Source organism: Dendropsophus ebraccatus, chromosome 11, assembly GCF_027789765.1.
Source record: "Dendropsophus ebraccatus isolate aDenEbr1 chromosome 11, aDenEbr1.pat, whole genome shotgun sequence".
NCBI lineage: Eukaryota > Metazoa > Chordata > Amphibia > Anura > Hylidae > Dendropsophus > Dendropsophus ebraccatus.
The window spans coordinates 3,263,754-3,277,476 of record NC_091464.1 but is presented as its reverse complement, the minus strand read 5'-3'; the positions used below and the strand labels follow the sequence as shown (position 1 = coordinate 3,277,476).

General features: G+C 50.8%; 1 protein-coding gene across 1 annotated transcript in view; it reads left to right on the top strand.

Moving 5' to 3' along the window:
* The window catches only part of TBC1D22B (TBC1 domain family member 22B), a 72,675-nt gene that overhangs the window by 32,876 nt on the left and 26,076 nt on the right, over window positions 1-13,723 (top strand). The window contains exon 7 of the mRNA XM_069945421.1: window positions 7,827-7,892. Coding sequence (XP_069801522.1) covers window positions 7,827-7,892 — 66 coding nt within the window. The remainder of the gene's footprint in view (window positions 1-7,826; window positions 7,893-13,723) is intronic.

The window sequence follows — 13,723 nt, the reverse complement described above, 5'->3', positions numbered from 1 at the left end:
GAGAGACGGCCTGCAGATGGGAGGATACAGCATACATATATATTACAGATATACCAGAGAGACGGCCTGCAGATGGGGGGATACAGCATACATATATATTACAGATATATATACCAGAGAGATGGCCTGCAGATGGGGGGATACAGCATACATATATATTACAGATATATATACCAGAGAGACGGCCTGCAGATGGGGGGATACAGCATACATATATATTACAGATATATATACCAGAGAGACGGCCTGCAGATGGGGGGATACAGCATACATATATATTACAGATATATATACCAGAGAGACGGCCTGCAGATGGGGGGATACAGCATACATATATATTACAGATATATATACCAGAGAGACGGCCTGCAGATGGGGGGATACAGCATACATATATATTACAGATATATATACCAGAGAGACGTCCTGCAGATGGGGAGGATACAGCATACATATATATTACAGATATATATACCAGAGAGACGGCCTGCAGATGGGGAGGATACAGCATACATATATATTACAGATATACCAGAGAGACGGCCTGCAGATGGGAGGATACAGCATACGTATATATTAAAGATATACCAGAGAGACGGCCTGCAGATGGGGGGATACAGCATACATATATATTACAGATATACCAGAGAGACGGCCTGCAGATGGGGAGGATACAGCATACATATATATTACAGATATACCAGAGAGACGGCCTGCAGATGGGGGGATACAGCATACATATATATTACAGATATATATACCAGAGAGACGTCCTGCAGATGGGGAGGATACAGCATACATATATATTACAGATATACCAGAGAGACGGCCTGCAGATGGGGGGGGGGATACAGCATACATATATATTACAGATATACCAGAGAGACGGCCTGCAGATGGGGGGGATACAGCATACATATATATTACAGATATACCAGAGAGACGGCCTGCAGATGGGAGGATACAGCATACATATATATTACAGATATATATACCAGAGAGACGGCCTGCAGATGGGGGGGGGGATACAGCATACATATATATTACAGATATATATACCAGAGAGACGGCCTGCAGATGGGGGGATACAGCATACATATATATTACAGATATACCAGAGAGACGGCCTGCAGATGGGGGGGATACAGCATACATATATATTACAGATATATATACCAGAGAGATGGCCTGCAGATGGGAGGATACAGCATACATATATATTACAGATATACCAGAGAGACGGCCTGCAGATGGGGGGGATACAGCATACATATATATTACAGATATATATACCAGAGAGACGGCCTGCAGATGGGAAGGATACAGCATACATATATATTACAGATATACCAGAGAGACGGCCTGCAGATGGGGGGGATACAGCATACATATATATTACAGATATATATACCAGAGAGACGGCCTGCAGATGGGGGGATACAGCATACATATATATTACAGATATACCAGAGAGACGGCCTGCAGATGGGGGGGATACAGCATACATATATATTACAGATATATATACCAGAGAGACGGCCTGCAGATGGGGGGGATACAGCATACATATATATTACAGATATACCAGAGAGACGGCCTGCAGATGGGGGGATACAGCATACATATATATTACAGATATACCAGAGAGACGGCCTGCAGATGGGAGGATACAGCATACATATATATTACAGATATATATACCAGAGAGACGGCCTGCAGATGGGGAGGATACAGCATACATATATATTACAGATATACCAGAGAGACGGCCTGCAGATGGGAGGATACAGCATACATATATATTACAGATATATATACAAGAGAGACGGCCTGCAGATGGGGAGGATACAGCATACATATATATTTCAGATATACCAGAGAGACGGCCTGCAGATGGGAGGATACAGCATACATATATATTACAGATATATATACCAGAGAGACGGCCTGCAGATGGGGAGGATACAGCATACATATATATTACAGATATACCAGAGAGACGGCCTGCAGATGGGAGGATACAGCATACATATATATTACAGATATACCAGAGAGACGGCCTGCAGATGGGGGAATACAGCATACATATATATTACAGATATACCAGAGAGACGGCCTGCAGATGGGAGGATACAGCATACATATATATTACAGATATACCAGAGAGATGGCCTGCAGATGGGAGGATACAGCATACATATATATTACAGATATATATACCAGAGAGACGGCCTGCAGATGGGGGGATACAGCATACATATATATTACAGATATACCAGAGAGACGGCCTGCAGATGGGAGGATACAGCATACATATATATTACAGATACCAGAGAGACGGCCTGCAGATGGGAGGATACAGCATACATATATATTACAGATATATATACCAGAGAGACATCCTGCAGATGGGAGGATACAGCATACATATATATTACAGATATACCAGAGAGATGGCCTGCAGATGGGGAGGATACAGCATACATATATATTACAGATATACCAGAGAGACGTCCTGCAGATGGGGGGATACAGCATACATATATATTACAGATATACCAGAGAGATGGCCTGCAGATGGGGAGGATACAGCATACATATATATTACAGATATACCAGAGAGACGGCCTGCAGATGGGGGGATACAGCATACATATATATTACAGATATACCAGAGAGATGGCCTGCAGATGGGGAGGATACAGCATACATATATATTACAGATATACCAGAGAGACGGCCTGCAGATGGGGGGATACAGCATACATATATATTACAGATATACCAGAGAGACGGCCTGCAGATGGGAGGATACAGCATACATATATATTACAGATATACCAGAGAGACGTCCTGCAGATGGGAGGATACAGCATACATATATATTACAGATATATATATATATATATACCAGAGAGACGGCCTGCAGATGGGGGGATACAGCATACATATATATTACAGATATATATACCAGAGAGACGGCCTGCAGATGGGGGGATACAGCATACATATATATTACAGATATATATACCAGAGAGACGGCCTGCAGATGGGAGGATACAGCATACATATATATTACAGATATATATACCAGAGAGACGTCCTGCAGATGGGGGGATACAGCATACATATATATTACAGATATACCAGAGAGACGGCCTGCAGATGGGAGGATACAGCATACATATATATTTCAGATATACCAGAGAGACGGCCTGCAGATGGGAGGATACAGCATACATATATATTACAGATATACCAGAGAGACGGCCTGCAGATGGGAGGATACAGCATACATATATATTACAGATATATATACCAGAGAGACGGCCTGCAGATGGGAGGATACAGCATACATATATATTACAGATATATATACCAGAGAGATGGCCTGCAGATGGGAGGATACAGCATACATATATATTACAGATATACCAGAGAGACGGCCTGCAGATGGGGGGATACAGCATACATATATATTACAGATATACCAGAGAGACGGCCTGCAGATGGGAGGATACAGCATACATATATATTACAGATATACCAGAGAGATGGCCTGCAGATGGGAGGATACAGCATACATATATATTACAGATATATATACCAGAGAGACGGCCTGCAGATGGGGGGATACAGCATACATATATATTACAGATATACCAGAGAGACGGCCTGCAGATGGGAGGATACAGCATACATATATATTACAGATATATATACCAGAGAGACGTCCTGCAGATGGGGAGGATACAGCATACATATATATTACAGATATACCAGAGAGATGGCCTGCAGATGGGGAGGATACAGCATACATATATATTACAGATATACCAGAAAGACGGCCTGCAGATGGGGAGGATACAGCATACACATATATTACAGACAGATATACCAGAGAGACGGCCTGCAGATGGGGGGATACAGCATACATATATATTACAGATATACCAGAAAGACGGCCTGCAGATGGGGAGGATACAGCATACATATATATTACAGATATACGAGAGAGACGGCCTGCAGATGGGAGGATACAGCATACATATATATTACAGATATACCAGAGAGATGGCCTGCAGATGGGAGGATACAGCATACATATATATTACAGATATACCAGAGAGACGGCCTGCAGATGGGAGGATACAGCATACATATATATTACAGATATACCAGAGAGACGGCCTGCAGATGGGAGGATACAGCATACATATATATTACAGATATATATACCAGAGAGACGTCCTGCAGATGGGAAGGATACAGCATACATATATATTACAGATATACCAGAGAGACGGCCTGCAGATGGGGAGGATACAGCATACATATATATTACAGATATACCAGAGAGACGGCCTGCAGATGGGAGGATACAGCATACATATATATTACAGATATACCAGAGAGACGGCCTGCAGATGGGAGGATACAGCATACATATATATTACAGATATACGAGAGAGACGGCCTGCAGATGGGGGGATACAGCATACATATATATTACAGATATACGAGAGAGACGGCCTGCAGATGGGGGGATACAGCATACATATATATTACAGATATACCAGAGAGACGGCCTGCAGATGGGAGGATACAGCATACATATATATTACAGATATATATACCAGAGAGACGGCCTGCAGATGGGGAGGATACAGCATACATATATATTACAGATATACCAGAGAGACGGCCTGCAGATGGGAGGATACAGCATACATATATATTACAGATATACCAGAGAGACGGCCTGCAGATGGGAGGATACAGCATACATATATATTACAGATATATATACCAGAGAGACGTCCTGCAGATGGGGAGGATACAGCATACATATATATTACAGATATACCAGAGAGACGGCCTGCAGATGGGGGGGATACAGCATACATATATATTACAGATATACCAGAGAGACGGCCTGCAGATGGGGAGGATACAGCATACATATATATTACAGATATACCAGAAAGACGGCCTGCAGATGGGGAGGATACAGCATACATATAATTACAGCAGATACCGAGAGAGACGGCCTGCAGATGGGGGTACAGCATACATATGATATTACAGATATACGAGAGAGGACGGCCTGCAGATGGGGGGGATACCAGCATACATATATATTACAGATATACCAGAGAGACGGCCTGCAGATGGGGGGATACAGCATACATATATATTACAGATATATATACCAGAGAGATGGCCTGCAGATGGGGAGGATACCAGCATACATATATTACAGAGATACCAGAGAGACGGCCTGCAGATGGGAGGATACAGCATACATATATATTACCAGATATACCAGAGAGACGGCCTGCAGATGGGAGGATACAGCATACATATATATTACATTTATATAATACCCAGAGAGACGTCCTGCAGATGGGGAGGATACAGCCTACATATATATACAGATATACCAGAGAGCCGGCCTGCAGATGGGGGGGATACAGCATACATATATATTACAGATATACCAGAGAGACGGCCTGCAGATGGGAGGATACAGCATACATATATATTACAGATATACCAGAGAGACGGCCTGCAGATGGGAGGGATACAGCATACATATATATTAACAGATATACCAGAGAGACGGCCTGCAGATGGGGAGGATACAGCATACATATATATTACAGATATATATACCAGAGAGACGGCCTGCAGATGGGGAGGATACAGTATACATATATATTACAGATATACCAGAGAGACGGCCTGCAGATGGGAGGATACAGCATACATATATATTACAGATATACCAGAGAGACGGCCTGCAGATGGGGGGGATACAGCATACATATATATTACAGATATATATACCAGAGAGACGGCCTGCAGATGGGGAGGATACAGCATACATATATATTACAGATATACCAGAGAGACGGCCTGCAGATGGGAGGATACAGCATACATATATATTACAGATATACCAGAGAGACGGCCTGCAGATGGAGAGATACAGCATACATATATATTACAGATATACCAGAGAGACGGCCTGCAGATGGGGGGATACAGCATACATATATATTACAGATATATATACCAGAGAGACGGCCTGCAGATGGGGGGATACAGCATACATGTATATTACAGATATACCAGAGAGATGGCCTGCAGATGGGTGGGGGGGATACAGCATACATATATATTACAGATATATATACCAGAGAGACGGCCTGCAGATGGGGGGGGGGATACAGCATACATATATATTACAGATATACCAGAGAGACGTCCTGCAGATGGGGGGATACAGCATACATATATATTACAGATATACCAGAGAGACGGCCTGCAGATGGGGGGATACAGCATACATATATATTACAGATATACCAGAGAGACGGCCTGCAGATGGGGGGGATACAGCATACATATATATTACAGATATATATACCAGAGAGACGGCCTGCAGATGGGGAGGATACAGCATACATATATATTACAGATATACCAGAGAGACGGCCTGCAGATGGGAGGATACAGCATACGTATATATTACAGATATATATACCAGAGAGATGGCCTGCAGATGGGGAGGATACAGCATACATATATATTACAGATATACCAGAGAGACGGCCTGCAGATGGGGAGGATACAGCATACATATATATTACAGATATATATACCAGAGAGACGTCCTGCAGATGGGAAGGATACAGCATACATATATATTACAGATATACCAGAGAGACGGCCTGCAGATGGGGGGGATACAGCATACATATATATTACAGATATACCAGAGAGACGGCCTGCAGATGGGGGGGATACAGCATACATATATATTACAGATATATATACCAGAGAGACGGCCTGCAGATGGGGGGATACAGCATACATATATATTACAGATATACCAGAGAGACGGCCTGCAGATGGGGGGATACAGCATACATATATATTACAGATATACCAGAGAGATGGCCTGCAGATGGGGGGATACAGCATACATATATATTACAGATATATATACCAGAGAGACGGCCTGCAGATGGGGGGATACAGCATACATATATATTACAGATATATATACCAGAGAGACGGCCTGCAGATGGGAGGATACAGCATACATATATATTACAGATATACCAGAGAGACGGCCTGCAGATGGGGGGGATACAGCATACATATATATTACAGATATACCAGAGAGATGGCCTGCAGATGGAGAGATACAACATCTCTCCAGTCTTCCAGTACTTATCAGCTGCTGTATGTCCTTCAGGAAGTGGTGTATTCTCTCCAGTCTGACACAGTGCTCTCTGCTGCCACCTCTGTCCATGTCAGGAACTGTCCAGAGCAGTAAAGGTTTTTTATGGGGATTTGCTGCTGCTCTGGACAGTTCCTGACATGGACAGAGGTGGCAGCAGAGAGCACTGTGTCACACTGGAAAAGATACACCACTTCCTACAGGACATACAGAAGCTGATAAGTAATACACAAATTTACAAATTAAATTAAATTGCAACACTGGTGAAAAATTATCGTTTTATAATCAGCCAGAGTTCCCCTTTAATATTCTGTTGCACACGGCTTAAGGTTTAGGGGGAGGCCGTCATTGTGTTAGAGAACGTGAGGGCCGAAACGGATGGATATGTAGGTGTGAGGGAGCTGTTCAAGGATTACGTCTAATTGATGTAAATCTAGTCTCTTCCTGGGCGAAGTAGTCATGTGGGCGGGCCTAATGTGTGATTGACAGCTCCCTCTGGAATCCCCTTCTCACGCTTTCTGTATATTTGCTGTAATATTGCTGTGTATATCATATCTGCCTGTTTGTCTTGTAGATTCACATTGACATCCCCCGGACGAATCCTCTAATCCCGCTGTTCCAGCAGCCATTAGTCCAAGAAGTGAGTGATTTATACAATCCACATAAACAGTAGTAATTGTCATAAAGAGGTCACCGAAACGTCAAGATGGCGGTCAGCCCATGTGTGTATGACGGGGCCGGCGTCAGCACCCGGCTTACCCACAGCGCCCCTAGGGGCCCAGTCCTGCCAGCTCTGTGTCCATTACTCCATCATTGCTGTCTGGAGGAGACGATCCCTGCCTGGCCAGTGTCTCCTCCGTGCTGCAGATCAGTGTGATCAGCGCTCCCTGCCCGGTCTCCTCCGTGCTGCAGATCAGTGTGATCAGCGCTCCCTGCCCGGTCTCCTCTGTGGTGCAGATCAGTGTGATCAGTGCTCCCTGCCCGGTCTCCTCTGTGGTGCAGATCAGTGTGATCAGTGCTCCCTGCCCGGTCTCCTCTGTGCTGCAGATCAGTGCGATCAGTGCTCCCTGCCCGGTCTCCTCTGTGCTGCAGATCAGTGTGATCAGCGCTCCCTGCCCGGTCTCCTCTGTGCTGCAGATCAGTGTGATCAGCGCTCCCTGCCCGGTCTCCTCCATGCTGTAGATCAGTGCGATCAGTGCTCCCTGCCCGGTCTCCTCTGTGCTGCAGATCAGTGTGATCAGTGCTCCCTGCCCGGTCTCCTCCGTGCTGTAGATCAGTGCGATCAGTGCTCCCTGCCCGGTCTCCTCTGTGCTGCAGATCAGTGCGATCAGTGCTCCCTGCCCGGCCAGCGTCTCCTCCGTGCTGCAGATTAGTGCGATCATCGATCCCTGCCCGGTCTCCTCCGTGCTGCAGATCAGTGTGATCAGTGTTCCCTGCCCGGTCTCCTCCGTGCTGCAGATCAGTGTGATCAGCGCTCCCTGCCCGGTCTCCTCTGTGCTGCAGATCAGTGCGATCAGCGCTCCCTGCCCGGTCTCCTCCGTGCGGCAGATGAGTGCGATCAGCACTCCCGGACAGTGTCTCCTCTGTGCTGCAGATCAGTGCGATCAGCGCTCCCTGCCGGTCTCCTCTGTGCTGCAGATCAGTGTGATCAGTGCTCCCTGCCCGGTCTCCTCCGTGCTGCAGATCAGTGCGATCAGTGCTCCCTGCCCGGCCAGAGTCTCCTCTGTGCTGCAGATCAGTGCGATCAGTGCTCCCTGCCCGGTCTCCTCTGTGCTGCAGATCAGTGTGATCAGTGCGCCCTGCCCGGTCTCCTCTGTGCTGCAGATCATTGTGATCAGTGCTCCCTGCCCGGTCTCCTCCGTGCTGCAGATGAGTGCGATCAGTGCTCCCTGCCCGGTCTCCTCTGTGCTGCAGATCAGTGCGATCAGCACTCCTGGACAGCATCTCCTCTGTGCTGCAGATCAGTGCGATCAGCGCTCCCTGCTGGTCTACTCTGTGCTGCAGATCAGTGCGATCAGCGCTCCCTGCCGGTCTCCTCTGTGCTGCAGATCAGTGTGATCAGTGCTCCCTGCCCGGTCTCCTCTGTGCTGCAGATCAGTGTGATCAGTGCTCCCTGCCCGGCCAGCGTCTCCTCTGTGCTGCAGATCAGTGTGATCAGTGCTCCCTGCCCGGTCTCCTCTGTGCTGCAGATCAGTGCGATCAGCGCTCCCTGCCGGTCTCCTCTGTGCTGCAGATCAGTGTGATCAGTGCTCCCTGCCCGGTCTCCTCTGTGCTGCAGATCATTGTGATCAGTGCTCCCTGCCCGGTCTCCTCCGTGCTGCAGATGAGTGCGATCAGCACTCCTGGACAGCATCTCCTCTGTGCTGCAGATCAGTGCGATCAGCGCTCCCTGCCGGTCTCCTCTGTGCTGCAGATCAGTGCGATCAGCGCTCCTCTGCCGGTCCTCCTCTTATGCTGCAGATCAGTTGTGATCAGCACTACCGGACCAGCGTCTCCTCTGTGCTGCAGATCAGTGTGATCAGCGTTCCCTGCCGGTCTCCTCGTGCTGCAGATCAGTGTGATCAGGCAGCTCCCTGCCCGGTCCTCCTCCGTGCTGCAGATGCAGTGCGATCAGTGCTCCCTGCCCGGTCTCCTCTGTGCTGCAGATCGTGTGATCAGCGCTCCCTGCCCGGTCTCCTCTGTGCTGTCAGATCAGTGCGATCAGCACTTCCTGGACAGCTCTCTCTGTGCTGCAGATCAGTGCGATCAGCGCTCCCTGCTGGTCTCCTCTGTGCTGCAGATCAGTGCGATCAGCGCTCCCTGCCGGTCTCCTCTGTGCTGCAGATCAGTGTGATCAGTGCTCCCTGCCCGGTCTCCTCTGTGCTGCAGATCAGTGTGATCAGTGCTCCCTGCCCGGCCAGCGTCTCCTCTGTGCTGCAGATCAGTGTGATCAGTGCTCCCTGCCCGGTCTCCTCTGTGCTGCAGATCAGTGCGATCAGCGCTCCCTGCCGGTCTCCTCTGTGCTGCAGATCAGTGTGATCAGCACTCCCGGACAGCGTCTCCTCTGTGCTGCAGATCAGTGTGATCAGCGCTCCCTGCCCGGTCTCCTCTGTGGTGCAGATCAGTGTGATCAGTGCTCCCTGCCCGGTCTCCTCTGTGCTGCAGATCAGTGTGATCAGCGCTCCCTGCCCGGTCTCCTCCGTGCTGCAGATCAGTGCGATCAGTGCTCCCTGCCCGGTCTCCTCTGTGCTGCAGATCAGTGCGATCAGTGCTCCCTGCCCGGTCTCCTCTGTGCTGCAGATCAGTGTGATCAGCGCTCCCTGCCCGGTCTCCTCTGTGCTGCAGATCAGTGTGATCAGCGCTCCCTGCCCGGTCTCCTCTGTGCTGCAGATCAGTGTGATCAGCGCTCCCTGCCCGGTCTCCTCTGTGCTGCAGATCAGTGTGATCAGCGCTCCCTGCCCGGTCTCCTCTGTGCTGCAGATCAGTGTGATCAGTGCTTCCTGCCCGGTCTCCTCCGTGCTGCAGATTAGTGCGATCAGTGCTCCCTGCCCGGTCTCCTCCGTGCTGCAGATCAGTGTGATCAGTGCTCCCTGCCCGGCCAGAGTCTCCTCTGTGCTGCAGATCAGTGCGATCAGTGCTCCCTGCCCGGCCAGCGTCTCCTCCGTGCTGCAGATCAGTGCGATCAGTGCTCCCTGCCCGGTCTCCTCTGTGCTGCAGATCAGTGTGATCAGTGCTCCCTGCCCGGTCTCCTCCATGCTGCAGATCAGTGTGATCAGCGCTCCCTGCCCGGTCTCCTCCGTGCTGCAGATCAGTGTGATCAGCGCTCCCTGCCCGGTCTCCTCTGTGGTGCAGATCAGTGTGATCAGTGCTCCCTGCCCGGTCTCCTCTGTGCTGCAGATCAGTGTGATCAGCGCTCCTGCCCGTCTCCTCCATGCTGTAGATCAGTGCGATCAGTGCTCCCTGGCCCTGGTCTCCTCTGTGCTGCAGATCAGTGTGATCAGCTCTCCCTGCCCGGTCTCCTCCGTGCTGTAGATCAGTGCGATCAGTGCTCCCTGCCCGGTCTCCTCTGTGCTGCAGATCAGTGCGATCAGTGCTCCCTGCCCGGTCTCCTCTGTGCAGCAGATCAGTGCGATCAGCGCTCCCTGCCCGGTCTCCTCTGTGCTGCAGATCAGTGCGATCAGTGCTCCCTGCCCGGTCTCCTCTGTGCTGCAGATCAGTGTGATCAGCGCTCCCTGCCCGGGTCTCCCTACTGTGGTGCAGATTCAGTGTGATCAGCGCTCCTGCCCGGTCCCGGTCTCCTCTGTGCTGCAGATCAGTGTGATCAGCGCTCCCTGCCCGGTCTCCTCTGTGCTGCAGATCAGTGTGATCAGTGCTCCCTGCCCGGTCTCCTCCGTGCTGCAGATTAGTGCGATCAGTGCTCCCTGCCCGGTCTCCTCTGTGCTGCAGATCAGTGTGATCAGTGCTCCCTGCCCGGCCAGAGTCTCCTCTGTGCTGCAGATCAGTGCGATCAGTGCTCCCTGCCCGGTCAGAGTCTCCTCTGTGCTGCAGATCAGTGCGATCAGTGCTCCCTGCCCGGTCTCCTCCATGCTGCAGATCAGTGTGATCAGCGCTCCCTGCCCGGCCAGCGTCTCCTCTGTGCTGCAGATCAGTGTGATCAGCGCTCCCTGCCCGGTCTCCTCCGTGCTGCAGATTAGTGCGATCAGTGCTCCCTGCCCGGTCTCCTCTGTGCTGCAGATCAGTGTGATCAGTGCTCCCTGCCCGGTCTCCTCCGTGCTGCAGATTAGTGCGATCAGTGCTCCCTGCCCGGTCTCCTCTGTGCTGCAGATCAGTGTGATCAGTGCTCCCTGCCCGGCCAGAGTCTCCTCTGTGCTGCAGATCAGTGCGATCAGTGCTCCCTGCCCGGTCTCCTCTCAGTGCTGCAGATCAGTGTGATAGCCTCCTGCCCGGCCAGTGTCTCCTCCTGTGCTGCAGATCAGTGCGATCAGTGCTTCCCTGCCCGGTCCTCCTCTGTGCTGCAGATCAGTGTGATCAGCGCATCCCTGCCCGTGCTCCTCCATGCTGTAGATCAGTGCGATCAGTGCTCCCTGCCCGGTCTCCTCTGTGCTGCAGATCAGTGTGATCAGTGCCTCCCTGCCCGGTCTCCTCCGTGCTGTAGATCAGTGCCGATCAGTGCTCCCTGCCCGCAGTCTCCTCTGTGCTGCAGAATCAGTGCGATCAGTGCCTCCCTGCCCGGTCTCCTCTGTGCTGCAGATCAGTGTGATCAGCGATCCCTGCCCGGTCTCCTCTGTGCTGCAGATCAGTGTGATCAGTGCTCCCTGCCCGGTCTCCTCCGTGCTGCAGATTAGTGCGATCAGTGCTCCCTGCCCGGTCTCCTCTGTGCTGCAGATCAGTGTGATCAGTGCTCCCTGCCCGGCCAGAGTCTCCTCTGTGCTGCAGATCAGTGCGATCAGTGCTCCCTGCCCGGTCTCCTCCATGCTGCAGATCAGTGTGATCAGCGCTCCCTGCCCGGCCAGCGTCTCCTCCGTGCTGCAGATCAGTGCGATCAGTGCTCCCTGCCCGGTCTCCTCCGTGCTGCAGATCAGTGACGATATCAGTGCTCCCTGCCCGGTCTCCTCCGTGCTGCAGATCAGTGCGATCAGTGCTCCCTGCCCGGTCTCCTCCGTGCTGCAGATCAGTGTGATCAGTGCTCCCTGCCCGGTCTCCTCCGTGCTGCAGATCAGTGTGATCAGCGCTCCCTGCCCGGTCTCCTCTGTGCTGCAGATCAGTGTGATCAGTGCTCCCTGCCCGGTCTCCTCCGTGCGGCAGATGAGTGTCGATCAGCCTCCCGGGACAGTGTCCTGCCTCTGTGCTGCAGATCAGTGCTGATCAGTGCTCCCTGCCGGTCTCCTCTGTGCTGCAGATCAGTGTGATCAGTGCTCCCTGCCCGGTCTCCTCTGTGCTGCAGATCAGTGCGATCAGTGCTCCCTGCCCGGCCAGAGTCTCCTCTGTGCTGCAGATCAGTGTGATCAGTGCTCCCTGCCCGGTCTCCTCTGTGCTGCAGATCAGTGTGATCAGTGCTCCCTGCCCGGTCTCCTCTGTGCTGCAGATCAGTGTGATCAGTGCTCCCTGCCCGGTCTCCTCTGTGCTGCAGATCAGTGTGATCAGCGCTCCCTGCCCGGTCTCCTCTGTGCTGCAGATCAGTGCGATCAGCACTCCTGGACAGCATCTCCTCTGTGCTGCAGATCAGTGCGATCAGCGCTCCCTGCTGGTCTCCTCTGTGCTGCAGATCAGTGCGATCAGCGCTCCCTGCCGGTCTCCTCTGTGCTGCAGATCAGTGTGATCAGTGCTCCCTGCCCGGTCTCCTCTGTGCTGCAGATCAGTGTGATCAGTGCTCCCTGCCCGGCCAGCGTCTCTTCTGTGCTGCAGATCAGTGTGATCAGTGCTCCCTGCCCGGTCTCCTCTGTGCTGCAGATCAGTGCGATCAGCGCTCCCTGCCGGTCTCCTCTGTGCTGC